The following is a 14,017-nucleotide window of genomic DNA, read 5'->3' on the forward strand; positions in this document are numbered from 1 at the left end:
ATATGCATGATGATATGCATGATGATGATGATATGTGATGTGAAATAATGATGATCACCCATGATATGATATGCATGATGATATATCATATGGCATGTGTAATGAGATGATGTCATGATGATGATGATGACATATATGATGTAATGATGCCATGATGATGATGACATGTGTAATGTAATGATGTCATGATGATGATGACATGTATGATACAATGATGACACACATGTATGTGTTATAAATTGATATGATGATGCATGATAGTATGCGCATGGCTTCAAGGTAAGTAACGCCTGCAATGTATGTATGATTTGCATGATGCATTGAGTTGTTATTGGATTCCTTATCTGCTGAGTGGTTATACTCACCCCTTTGGGGACCAACATTTCAGATTAGCAATATGCCGCTTCCTGCCGTCACGCGGGGTGCATTTTATGGGTTACCGTCCGACGTCGAGGTAGAGTGTGAGGAGTTTAGCTGTCCTTTCGTACTTGGACTCACCTACATACGTGTGTGCTGTTTTGTCTCGTACGACATAGGCACTCGACGCCTCACTCGTTTGGGTCACCGTTCGCGCGCTGCCACCGCCGCCGCTCGATGCTCGCTTATGATGGGGGTTGGCTTGTTGCTCCCCACTTGACATTCGATGCTCATTTTGTTCAACACTCACCCCACTTAACCTTCATCGCTTGCCTTTCTTAGTTGACCTCGCTTATCATCAAACTCATTGGGTTGGTATGGTTCTTAGTTGCCATTTCAAGGAGTACAAAAAATAAAATAAAAAATTATTAGTTGGTCTTGGGTTGACCCTGAAACCGGACCGAACTCATTCGGTCAGTTCGGTCCTTAATCGCTTTTTTAAAGAATACAACAAATGAAATAAAAAATTATTGGTTGGTCTCGGATTAACCCTGGAATCGGACCGAACCCATTGGGTCGGTCCGATCCTCAGTCCCAAGCTCAATATGGTCGGTCCTCGGTCCTAAAAATTGAGAACCAGCACTGTGCGAGTTGGTCCTAGGGTTAGGGGGCGGACCAACCCAATCCGGACCATGCTCACCCCTACTCACAACTCGAAGATGGAGCTCACACTTGAGTGGGAAGCTCAGCCCATCTAGGATAAGACGTGTCCCTGCCGCGAAGAAGACTAACAGCAATTGGGCCTTTTAAGGCCTTGTTCAAGTAAGCCCAATGCATCTTCCATATTCTAAATGGCATGCTTATTATAAACCATGCATGGTCCAAGAGAAAGGGAGCACCCGAATTCCCATGTCTTTACTCAAAGGATAAGTTTTGGCAAGCATAGTAAATATGGCCACCCTAAAAGGTAGACACATGTTTTAGAGGGGGATCAATTCTAGGATTAGGCCGGTCCAATCCTAGAACTTGGAACTTATCTACAAAGAGACGGTTTCCAAATTTTGAAACTTGAAACTGACCCTGAATCAATAACTGACTTTGGACCAATTCTTTTGGTTTGGTCTAGCTCCAAAGTTGATCTAGTGAATCAACTGATTTTATCTTTTGTTTTTGTTTCATTCTTTTGCATTACTTGTAAGGACAAATTTACTCTTTCAAAATACATATCCATCAACACATTATATTTAGAATCATAATACTTAGCAATATATTTAACAACTCATAAAAAATGAATAAGAAAAATAAAATAAACAATAAGAAGTTCAAAATATGTAACATAGAACATACAACTTCATTCCTCGTTCATCTATAAAAAAGATTGCTCCTCAAGAAAATCATAGGGATAATCATAGGGATATCTACAGAAATCACGGTGATAGCTACCGAAATCACAAGGTAAAAAACCGTAGGGAAAGATAAAAACTACTTACTTCTTGTTCCCATCACCCCAATCCAGCCAAGTGATTTCTTTCAAATGGGTGCCATCTGATTTAAAAAATAATGAAATATCCGGCGATCAATATCTCTTTCCCTGATTTTCAAGATCAAGCAATCAAAATTTAAACATGTGATATATTGAGATTTACCCGTCAGATTTCAACAAACTGAATATTGTCGGAAAGCTCTCGACACGCGAAACCCGATTCCATCATCAAGTTTAGTCAAATATATTAAAAAGTAAAAAATGAGGATCTACACTTGGGAATCAAATGTTCATCTGTGCCAGATATTCTATTCCTGCTAGCTAGATTAATTCTACTCCATTCGGCTTTCGCTCCACGTCTTTCGCTAGTGATTGAATGCTGGCAATCAAATGATGGTGGCCATACCTGCAGTGGCAACAACAAAGGTGATCGCAACGCTCTTAGGCTTAATTTATTTTGCAAAAAATATATGATTTGGAGAATATTTCCTAAAAATGATCAATTATATCTTTTGAAATAATTAGCCAATAAAAAAATGCTTTCATTACGGCTAGTTTCCCCCGAGGTATAGTTGTTGTTGGGCCTCCACCATGGAGGCCCGTGAGACCTCAAATCGACGTAAGCTGACAAGGGCAGGCTCCGGCGGATCCTCGGTCACCAAAAAAAAAATGCTTTAATTACTAATAACAATGTATCTATATATCTTTAATGATGATGACAAAAAATTCGTTCATTTATTTTTGTGAATAATATATGCTATCACTTTTAGAAAAAATGTTTCTAAACTATTCATTTTCTGTAAAATAAATGAAGCACCTTGAGTGCATGCCTTTTGGGCAACCTTTAGCAGAGTCTGACCTACGAACTCGGAGTGATCCGGGACATGCTTCCCTACTTAGGTTTTGGTGCCAACAAGATTTCTTGAAGGAGATAGGAATGAGAGATAATGCTCATGCAAACGTTATTATCCTACGCAAAGACAACACGCTTATGAGCTTGATGGTGACGTTGACGAAGATATTAGGGAGTTTCTCAGTACTCATAGAGGCAATCGATTGCAAGGTGAAGATGAAGCCCAAAATCAATTTCCTAAGTCAATCCAAATTGTCAACCTAGAAGGCAAGTCTATGAAAAAGACTTGAGAGACCGAGACCGAAGAAACCATGACTATTCATTAGATTGGAATGACGAAGCAGAGAGATTTTTCGAGAAGATGGATGGGCAAAAAAATAGATTTTACGAGGCTTAAATGTACTGCGTGAAATCTGCGTGCTAAAGAAATCTAATCAAATGGATATATCTTCTCATATACTATGAGATCTGGCGAGGGTTAGCCGGTAAGGGTTGGCCGGCCCTAGAACTGAAACCCCTCCTCCCCCCCAAAAAAAAAAAAAGAAGAAAAAACCATAAAAATTCAAAATATTATGAAAATATTATTAAAAATAGTGTCACGTCAGTGCCGGTCATCTACGTTAGTAACTTCCAGCCAAAATTGGTTGGATGGACTTAATTGGGAAGAAGTGAAAATGTTTAGATTGAATTGACAAAATTGAAAAGTTTAGGATTGAATTGGCAAAATTGAAAAGTTTAGGATTGAATTGGCAAATGTGCAATAAATTTTTGAATTTTTGGATAATTTTCCTAAGCTTGGTGGTGATGTTGACGGAAATATTAGGGAGTTTTAGGTACTCAAGAGGCAATTGACTCCAAGGTGAATATGAAGCCCGAAATCAGTTCCCTAAGTCAATTCCAATTGCTAACGTAGAAGGCAAGTCTATGAAAAAGACTCGGTAGATCGAGACCGAAGAAACCGTGACTTTTCAACTGCAAGAACTCGAAATCACGATGCTTGTTCTTAGATTGCAATGATGAAATAGAGAGATTTTTCGAGAAGATGGATGGGCGAAAAAAGAGATTTTACTAAGCTTAAATGAGGTACCGCGTGAAATTTGCCATGCTAAAGAAATCTAATCAAATGGAAATTTCTTCTCATATACTATGAGAAATATTTATTTAGATAGCTTTAAAATTATGTGCTTACGCATAGAAGAGATGTAATTCTTTCTTGAGTTGATCATGTTTTTCTCCATCACAGATTGGAAAAAATTTCTTTAAAATATAGACATATGTTTAGTTAAATTTGCATATTAATGATGTCCCTAGTTTGGAACTCACAAAAATCGATGTTGAATGACACGAAAAAAGGCATAGTAATAGCACCTCCATTATTCTTGATTTGCAACAGTTAAAATTCAGAACGTTTAACACATGACGACATATTCAACTTGTATACTCCTAATCGTCATCGACTATATCTATAAATAACTTTCATTTAATTCCATCCATCTTAGGAACAGCCATTCGAACGGAAACCCAGCTTTCCACCGGCAACATCGTACACAACTTCAAACGTTTTCTGCTGCGTATTACCATAAATGGTCAGATTACCATCAGCCTGATTTGGTGCAAAGGCAAGGCACACTTGCGAAGTGCTCGCGATGAAAACTATCCCATTATGGTCCAAATCGGCATCGACTCCCCCAGCGAAAGAGAATGTTATCAATGGGACCGTGATTCTGCTCTCTTTGCTGAAGTCATAGCAAGTATCAAACATGTGAAACGCCGGTGCCATCGTGTAATTCGCCATCGCACTCCTGAATGCAGTTCTCAAGGCACCGTAAGCTGTTGGAGGTAATCTGGAAATGACAGTTCCCGAGTCGATGATGGCCCCTCCTCTTGAAAAAACGGTCGATGGTATTGATAGACGATTCCCTCCTACAGCGATTCCTTGGATACTTATTCCGTAGAATTGCGAGCTTTGCCGAACCGTTGATAACGGCGTGAAGCTAACCGAGCTCACTGCCCCGCCATCCTTACCGAAAGTCAAGTGTCCTGTGGAGCTAGGGGAAGAGGGCAAGCAGTAGGAGAAATACTTCCCATATTTGGCCGCAGTTTGTCCCACGAAGGAGATCTTGTCATTCGAGAGTCCCATCAACCCTGCAGTTTTGTCGAGGAGGCTGTTGTTCTGGCCGCAGCCAAATTCAAAATTGCCGATCACCTCCATCGGCGTTATAGTCAACTTCTCAGTTGCGAAGATGCCGATCGAATATGATCCGTCTTTGTACCCAATGCTATATGGACATGTTGATCCAGAGCATCCCGAACTACCTAAAGATAGAGCACAACACATTGCTTTAATTAGTTCTAGTTGTTCTTTTGATGGTTTTTCACTCTTAGAAATTTGCCGACTATGCTTCAAGAACATTCTAGTAAGACATCATAAGTATCAAGTATCTAAGATGTGGTGGATTATTACCAAGTTGAGAACATGATGTCGCAGTGCATGAGATATTAGCATAGGATGATGATTGAGATGGGTTGAAGATCGGTTCGGACTGAGTGTAGCAAGATCCAGTGCACGGCTCGCACTGAGTCCATGTGATGTCGCTGCCGGTGTCAAATACAAGAGTGAGGTCCTTCTTTGGTGTGCCAAGGCCGATTGTCACTACATAATTGCCGGTGCCAATGGTTATGCCGGACTTTGCTGGAAGACTGGCTGTGGCCGAAGCTTTTAGGCCATCGCTGCCATTGGAGGATTGGGACTGAATCCACTTGACCCTTGATTCGTCTTGGAGCAGGACTTTAGTGTGATTTAGAGGATTGGGGTCCTGAACAAGGGGAGAGCATGGGCCATGCTTGTGAACTACTTCCAAGGTCGACTTTCCGCTGCTAGCTGAAAGCATGTAATGCGACAGTAAGAGATCATGTGAAGTAGTAAGATAATACTGCGTTTATAAAAGAAAAGATGGTTCTACTTTTCCTGGCGTCAAGGACTTCGTTTTGGATGAGAGTTAACTGGGGACCAAGTCCCTCCACAAAATGAAATTTGAACTATTCGGCGCCAGATAATGCAAAAGAGACGGATGACCTGTCTTATGTCTTCTTCTGATAATTCTCTTAACTCTTAATTTCCCCATTAATATGATCACACATTTATCGATTTGAACAAATAGTTTAAAGTGAAGCCTGCTCAGTCAAAAGAAGTACTGTGTGTAAAATAGGAAGAATCCATGGTCACTCACAGGGGCAAGGCATGGCTTTGTATGACTAAGTAGAGAGCGGTATACTTTTTCTCCGTCCTATGGTTCATGTTCGATTACCACGGGCACTGAATTGAACCAATCTTGTTCATGTTCTAGTTTGTTTCAGGATCCGGAAAATTCCATAGAGAGAGAGAGAGAGAGAGAGAGAGAGAGAGAGAGAGAGAGACCTTTGCTAGTGGAAGGCGAGCAGGAAGGAGAAGGCAGTAGAGAGCTAACTGGCAGACTGTGGCTTGTAATCTTCCCTTCTACTCCATAAGGACAACCTTCGCGCATGAAGCAAACCATGAGGATATGAAGAGAGAGAAAGAGGCGAGCCCCGTTGAACACACAGAAAAATGAGCCCTCCATCTATCTGAAAGAGAAAATATGAATTGCTTTGCCAATGATGCTCTCGCGTTCAGCCTCTTATATAGGATTTTCGACGGGCAGTTGAACCAGATTATAATGCCATGCACGTCATCCTCCTTAAAATAAATTACATCATTCTGTCAATTCGGTCATTTTTTTATATATATAATTTAGCACTAATTAGTCGCTTTCCACCGCTCGAATTCTTTTTTGTTGATAAACAACAATTATTGAGCATCATAGCCGGTCAAGTATCTGAAGAGAGAAACTAAGTTTTTCTCCAACCCGGTGAGGGGGAGTCCTATCATACATCTGATTGGCAAGTCACTAATAATTCGTATACAAACTTAGCCAAAATTAATTATTAGTGATGTCTGATAATGCTAGTAAGAACACCTAGAGGGGGTGAATATGTGTTAAAGAAGCTTTTGCAAGACTTAACAATTTAATTCGACTTTTATGAAAACAGTAGACTGAAGATATAAAAGATTGTAAACAGTTATATAAGACTGCGAATTAAAGTAAAGAGTTTAGGGAAAGAGAATTGAAACACAAGGTTTATAGTGGTTCGACTTAGACCAAGCCTACGTCCACTCTCCCGCACTGACAGCTCACTAGCTGGATTCCACTAAGAACCAAAAGATATTTTACAGTCTCGTATCCTTAATTCCACAGTGTACAGACTCTACTACACTTCCTCAAGGTCTCACAAGTATTTAATCTCTCTTTTGAGTACAGTTTAAGCTCGACAAAATGAAATAGTAAAGAACTAAGAGCATCAGACTTTGGAATTTTTCTTTCACACACACTCTCGAATAACTTGAGCGTCCTCCTTATATACTCCTCCATGCCATTATAACCGATGACACCTTCCAAAGGAGTTCTTCCATTCTACTCGTTGGACACAATCAATTAGAAAGATCTCGAGTTATTTAAGGAATGTGATGATAACTCACCAATCCTGCTCACCCATACAATCAGGATTTAGATTTTCATAAGTAGAACCTTCCAAGTATATTTCGTCAATCAACAGATTTAATTATTCAAATTGATTTCAATAAGAATAATTAATCACGAGATGCTATATTCAGCCGTGAGATATTCTTCAACCGTATGAACCAAATCCTTAAAGATATACTTGCATCTGGATAAGTCTTCTTCATTGAATAAATCTTTTCTTCATCGGTTTAGAAACTATCGGTGATGGTAGACTTTAAATCTTGAGTTTGGAGGTCTTCAGACTTTGATGATAAAGTCTGCAAGTCTTCAGACTATATTGGTGTAAATGCTTTGTCAACTTTAAAACAGATAAAGAAGTTTTCTCCAACACCGAGAACCGGACCGGTTCCCTTAAGAACCACAGGTTCCGGGCGGTTCCGGTCCAATTCCGGGCAGTCCGAGCGGGTCCCAGTTCTTTTGCACACCCCTAGCACCGGTAGACACTTAAGTGCCAAAACTTAAAAAAAAAATATACCCTAAGTGTCACCTTTTTAAAAAAATTGGACACTTAAATACCAACTTTGACAAGATTTGTCAAAAATCTGACGTGACATTATTTTAATAGTAATATTGGTCTACATGACTCGTTGGAATGTCCACTTAGTAATGGTTGTCCCAAAACGATGTCATTTTGCCCCAAAATCGATATTTTAAATATAAATATTAATTTAATTGAATTTAAAAAACTAAAAGGAGAGGGAGGAGGGGAGAGAGAGAGAGAACAAGAGAGGCCTTCGCCGCCGTCGGCACAGCATGGAGTAAATCAAATTTGGACCAAAATGGGGTCATTTTAGGCTATGTAGCGCCCCACAGATATATATATATTTTAAAAGAAATGTGACATCATTTAATTCAATTTAATTAATATTTAATTTAAAAATCAAATTTCGGACCAAAACAATATCGTTTTGGGCTTATCTACCCACGTTAGCGTCACGTGGTAATTTTTTTTAAAAAAAAATAATTGCCATATCGGTAAAAAATGTCACCGGAAAATATCATGTTAACAGTTTAACCGGAAATTATCATCGTTAGCACATAAGTATTCATTCTTCTCCAATATTAGCACTTAAATATACATTTCGGAAGTTTCGGCACTTAAGTGTCAATCTATGCCAAATTTTGGCACTTGGAGTGTTTGGCACTCAATAATCAAAATGTGAGAGTGACAAATACTGTGTTAACTGGCACAGACTAATTGTCATTAATAAGGAGATCGTCAATATATACAAGAAAGGAAGCCCAAATATTGTTGTTGCAGTAGATGAATATTAATGCCTCATATTTCGATTAAGTAAACTCGAGATCTATTTGAAAACAACTACGCTTTCCTATGCCAAGTACGTGGTGCTTGTTTAAGACATTGAATAGAATTTTTCAAGCGACAAACGTGATGTGGGAATTCATGATTGACAAACCCTGTAGTTAAAACATATAAACTTCCACCTCAACTGTACCATGAAGAAAGGCATTATTAACGTCTAATTGTTGATATTTCCAACAACTGGTAATAGCAAGAGTGGGAATAAGACGAATAGTTCTTGACTTCGTTGTCCTTATAATCAACTTCGGGGCATTAACGGAAACCCCAGTAACTAATCGAGCTTTATAAAGACGAGTTCCCGTTTTACAATCAATTTGCACCCACTTGGCAATCCGTCAAACCCCTTTAGGATTCATGTTCGTAAAACTTTAAATGCAAGTGAATGTGTAGAATAAGTAATATAATAATAAGAAAATAATATCATCCCACGGAGATTGATGAATAACAAAACAATTAAATATTAAAAATATATTAATTCTAAAAATTATCTAACAAATCAATATAGAATTGAGAATAAATTAAAACTAAAAATTTGGAAACTAATATAGTAAATTAATTAGATCAATATGTTAATGCATCCGATTTCACCTAATCATTAGATATGAATTTCATATTGTTACGCAGACAAGAACTATATCAAACAAGGGATAGTGGAATTTTTTTTAATCTATTTACTATTATATCTCTAGGTATAGCTAACCTACTCAATTTATTAATCAACTATATCTCTATGTTAATTTAAATAAATATAAGTGCATTAAAATCTATGAGTATTCCCAACTTACAATGAGTTTTTTGAATCATATTATCACCAAAAACTATACAAATAACGTGGCATATCTCTATCTAAGTTTAATTCATAGTTATATATTATAAGAAGCAATTGCATATTATCACTTCTCAGTCTCAAACATGCATATCATATCATTCAAATGGTGGTCAGTCACTTAAAAACATTAAGCACAATAATATATAACTCACATAATGAAATCACTTGCATGTATACCAATTATGAAATTCATATGATCATGGTTAGGCCACATCATAGCTCTAACAAAAGAAAATTAGAACATAATATAAGCAAATACGAAAATATAAATTAAACCTAGTATCTTGAATCAAAGAACAATGATTTTGTCATCACTTTTGTCTTATCTTCAAAATACTTTAGAAAACTCTAGAACAATGAAAAACGATTTAAAAATAAAAACCTAGTTGTCCCCCCAGGCTATCAATGTTCTACCATATATAGGATTCATCCAAGACTCTCATCTCTAGGCAATTGCTTATTTTTCGCATAACATTAGGGAGTAAATCAGAGGATTTTTTATTTGATATTTATCTTTCAACACTTGCAGATAAAATTAAGGAACAAAATCAAGGAATGCCTGATTTTTGTCATTTTTGTCATTATCTTCTCCATATCTCATTATGCTGTATAAAAGAGGAAAATTCAAATAATCAAAAGAAATCCAAATATTTTCTCATAGTCATTGCATTATTTGTTGGCTAAAATGAGTAAAAACAACTCTATTTTTATAGAGTTATCAACTCATCTAAGAATAGTCGCGGCAATGCTTCCATCTAGTTTCCACTTGAGCCAAAAAAACCACTTCAACCGTCCACATAAATTGAAAGGGATCAGCTGCCACGCGTTTTAATGAACAAAAACGAGGAACTCGTTCGACATGGCTTGTCGCCACATGGGATGTTTCAAGGCATGCATACCCCCGATGGGCTCCAAGGATGGGGAAAGAGCATGTTTGGTGATGCAGTAACTCGTTCGACATGGCTTGTCGCCACATGGGATGTTTCAAGGCATGCATACCCCAGATGGGCTCCAGAGATGGGGAAAGAGCATGTTTGGTGATGCAGTAAATTCGTTTTGGTTTGACGATAGTATTACGGGAATAGGTGCACATGGGGTGAGTGCGAGTCTTTTGAGGTGGCAGTCGTAATGGAGCTTGAGTTTGAGGGATCAAGAGCGAGATATTGGGTGGGATAGGTAACAAAGATGGCGGTGGGGTTAGTGAGGTAGGGATGATTCCTCTTTGCTCTTGGGAAGAAGTGACAACTCCGTGGATGAGTAGCAATTGGCCGGAGGGGGTGATTATAGAAGAATAAATACTAAGAGGGACCCTATTAGTAATAAGTGACTTGGTGCTACTAGACGAAGGATACGAAAGGAAATTGAGCTTGATCGAAAACGACATTTCTCGAGAGAAATTTTTTTGTCTGAAGTCAGATTAAAACACTTATATGCCTTATGTTGAGTTGACTACTCGAGAAGGACACAAGGACGAGATTCTGGGGCAAGTTTATTGTGAGCATAAGCTGTTGACCATGAAAAATACAAAGAAGCGAAGTTTTTAATAATTAGGAGTTCCATGAAAAAGTACCTTAGAAGGAGAACGAAAATCCAAAGTTGATGTGAGGATTTTCAATTTATTAGATACATGGCAGTGAGAAAGGCATACGACCCAAATGTTAAGGAAACAAAAGCGCGAGAGAGAGGTTGAAGCTGGTTTCAAAGAGTCATTCCTTTGTATTGGGGAGTATAAGGTATTGTAATGAGATGGGTAATGCTGTGATGAGAGAAAAAAGGGTCAAATTTGGTGAATTCATCTCCACCATCGCAGTAAACTATGATATTTTTTTTATTAAAGAGATTTTCAAGAAGCAATTTGAATTTGACGAAAAATAGCATGGACATTTATTTTGTGAAATGATTAACGAAAATAACATAAAAGTGATGACCATCAATAGAAGCGATGGGAGTAAGGCACCAAACATCAGTAGACAACACGTTGGAGGGTTGACGATTGACTGGCTAAAAAAATTGAAAGGAAGACGATGAATTTATTGCATTGACTCAACTCATATGTAGGAAACTTGACTTGGTAAAAGGACATTAGTAAAGAATTTTTCTATAAAAGGAAGCCTAGCTGAGAGCCAATTCACCATAGGAGCTTGTTCACCAACAAGGGCCGAGGGGGTAGTAGGCAATCGTAGTTTAGTTGAGGGTTGATAAACATCGTTATCATTTGGCCGCTACAATACAATAGTTCTCTGTGCGTCGATGCTTGATAACAAAGGGAAAAAAATTAAATTCAAGTAGCATATTGTTAAATTAAAAAATTTAGAAGTTCAATTAGCCCATGTATGGGATGATATGACTCTAATACCATGTAAAATTTTATGAGATCGTTACTAATTGTTCTAAAAGTTTAAGCTAATCGATGAAAGCATATTTGAATACATTCAAGTTAGACTTTGGCACAAAACTAAGTGTAAAAGTATATAGAAAGGGAGGCAAATAAGAGATTTGGAAAAAATTTTAACTCATAACTTCCTGCTTTGATTCCATTAAATAGAGATGAATTTTTTAGTCAAAAAAAAAAAGTTTCATTGAATTGTTGTGCAATATATATACATGCACAAGTGTTTGTCTACAGAAGCAAAACCAAAATAAAAGATAATGAAAAACAAACTAACTAAATGTACACAACTTTAGGATCACAATTTTAGTTTTCGATTGGGCAACCCGTCTCGATATTACGGCGACATCGCGAGAGGGTTGACAGTGTTAAGCAACCCTAGATCTGAGGTGGGATTCAAGCTCCGGTTGCGGTAACATATCCTCACCCTCAAGATATGAACAAGGAGAGGAGGTCGGGCTCTCCCTTTCTTCACATACCATCAACTTTCAATTGTCAATGGTTTTTTTTATAGATATTTTGTATTACTCTGATGTCTACGGAATGAATATGATCATGTATATTCTAGCATTTTCATCCGGTGGCGGATCCAAGAGACGATTTGGTCAAAGTGAGATGGGGAATAGGTGGTGAAGAGCCTAGGAAGCAAAGATGTTGATAGGTTCAGAGGATGGTTGGGCCGAACAGGGATCCTAGACCTACATCCGAGAAGGATGAAGATGGAGCTCTTCTTAAAGAGCATCGTTCTTCAGGAGATCAAAGCCTAGAAACCCTAGGAGGACTCGGCTCGTCAGAACGCACAGAGTCTAGGCCAAGCCCAATTAGTGTCCAGCCCACCCGGTTGACAAGGATAAAGGCGTCGGAATCAATAAGCGCTTGGATGCTGGGTTGTTTTGACCGCCTCCTAAAGTGTTATTTCATGTTTAATTAGGTGATAACATAGGTATAATAGATTCTTGACAGTAGTTTAGTACTTGGTTTTAGCCCCTTTTTCGTATAGGGAAAAAAAGGGTTGTTCGAGAAATCCTAGGCGTTGTTCCGCGCGCAATTAACATAGACAAAGACACGGGAAGTGAGTGTGATAATAAAGGGAGATGCCATGTTTATGGGCATGGCCAATGAAGTGGTTGTGGTCTGCCTGAGGCAGTATTTGCCAACGGTGATCTTTTAGGATTGAATGATGAACACTTGGGACCAGGTGGCGAAGGATGTGGTACTGTCGATGGGTCTCGGGATGGGTCTTTGCATGTTTCTGGATTATTAGAAGGTGATGATCCACGTTAGACGGAAAATTAATTGGAGTAAATAAGTTATGGGGTATTGGTTTAAGATTTTTCATGGGTGAAAAACTAGTTTGAGGTAAAAATATTTTGGAACAGGCTTGGGATTTTTAATGTATTAAACTAATAATACGTTCATCATAAACACCAAAATTGAGACAGACAGAATCCTCTCTGCTAGGTTTTGATTTTATTTTTTTCAATTCATTGTAGAGTTCGGCCAAAAAACAAGAAATCATTATAGAGACAAGTCACGTCCAAAACTTGAAGTCTTTGCACATGGGCTTCACGTGCCTGGCCCTTGGGCCATTGGTTCTCAGCAGAAAAAAGTTGCAATTTCTCCTATGAAGCCTAATGCTAGGTGACTTATGAAATGGGTAAATAATACCACAAAAATCTCAAACTAGACCTATTATGACACTTATATTTCAATTTTTTTTTGTATCACTAGAAGTCCTAAAATTTTTGTGACACAAATACCCCAAGCTTTTTCTATGTCATAAAAAAGTCCAAATTTTTATTAGTATGACAAATATACCCAAATGTACCCTTGATGATATTGAAATAAATAGTATATATGTTACATATGTATAATTTTGGGTTTTTTTTATGACATAGTTGACAAGTTTAGGATTTTTGGTGACACAAAATAAAGTTTTGAGTACTTATGTCATAGTGAGCATAATTTGAGGTTTTCTGTGATATTTGCCTTTATGAAAAAGCACACCATGACTCAAACAAATTGATTTTGCTCCTTACCTATCTCAAGCTGTATATAATGACGTCTCTATAAAAAAATGGAAAATTGGTATAATCAAGTCCTAACATTTATAAAAAGATACAATTGAATTCTAAACCTTTAGATTGGTGCAATTAATCCCTCAAATTTTAATGAAAGATGCAG

The 14,017-nt window shown here is 37.8% G+C and overlaps 1 protein-coding gene across 3 annotated transcripts in view; it reads right to left on the reverse strand.

Annotated features, from left to right (window-relative positions):
• Nucleotides 1–14,017, reverse strand: part of LOC104453159 (aspartyl protease family protein At5g10770) — a 34,054-nt gene that overhangs the window by 17,601 nt on the left and 2,436 nt on the right. Inside the window, exons 2-4 of one of the 3 annotated variants that reach the window (XM_010067684.3) lie at nt 6,112–6,210; nt 5,158–5,574; nt 4,028–5,009 (exon numbers count right to left, since the gene is read on the reverse strand). In XM_010067684.3, the coding sequence (XP_010065986.2) occupies nt 4,189–5,009; nt 5,158–5,574; nt 6,112–6,210 (1,337 nt within the window). In that variant the 3' untranslated portion in view covers nt 4,028–4,188. Of the gene's footprint in view, nt 1–4,027; nt 5,010–5,157; nt 5,575–6,111; nt 6,211–14,017 lie in introns of those variants that run through there. The other 2 variants (XM_039318088.1, XM_039318089.1) reach the window with 2 other exon arrangements.

This window comes from Eucalyptus grandis, chromosome 7 (genome assembly GCF_016545825.1).
Source record: "Eucalyptus grandis isolate ANBG69807.140 chromosome 7, ASM1654582v1, whole genome shotgun sequence".
Lineage (NCBI taxonomy): Eukaryota > Viridiplantae > Streptophyta > Magnoliopsida > Myrtales > Myrtaceae > Eucalyptus > Eucalyptus grandis.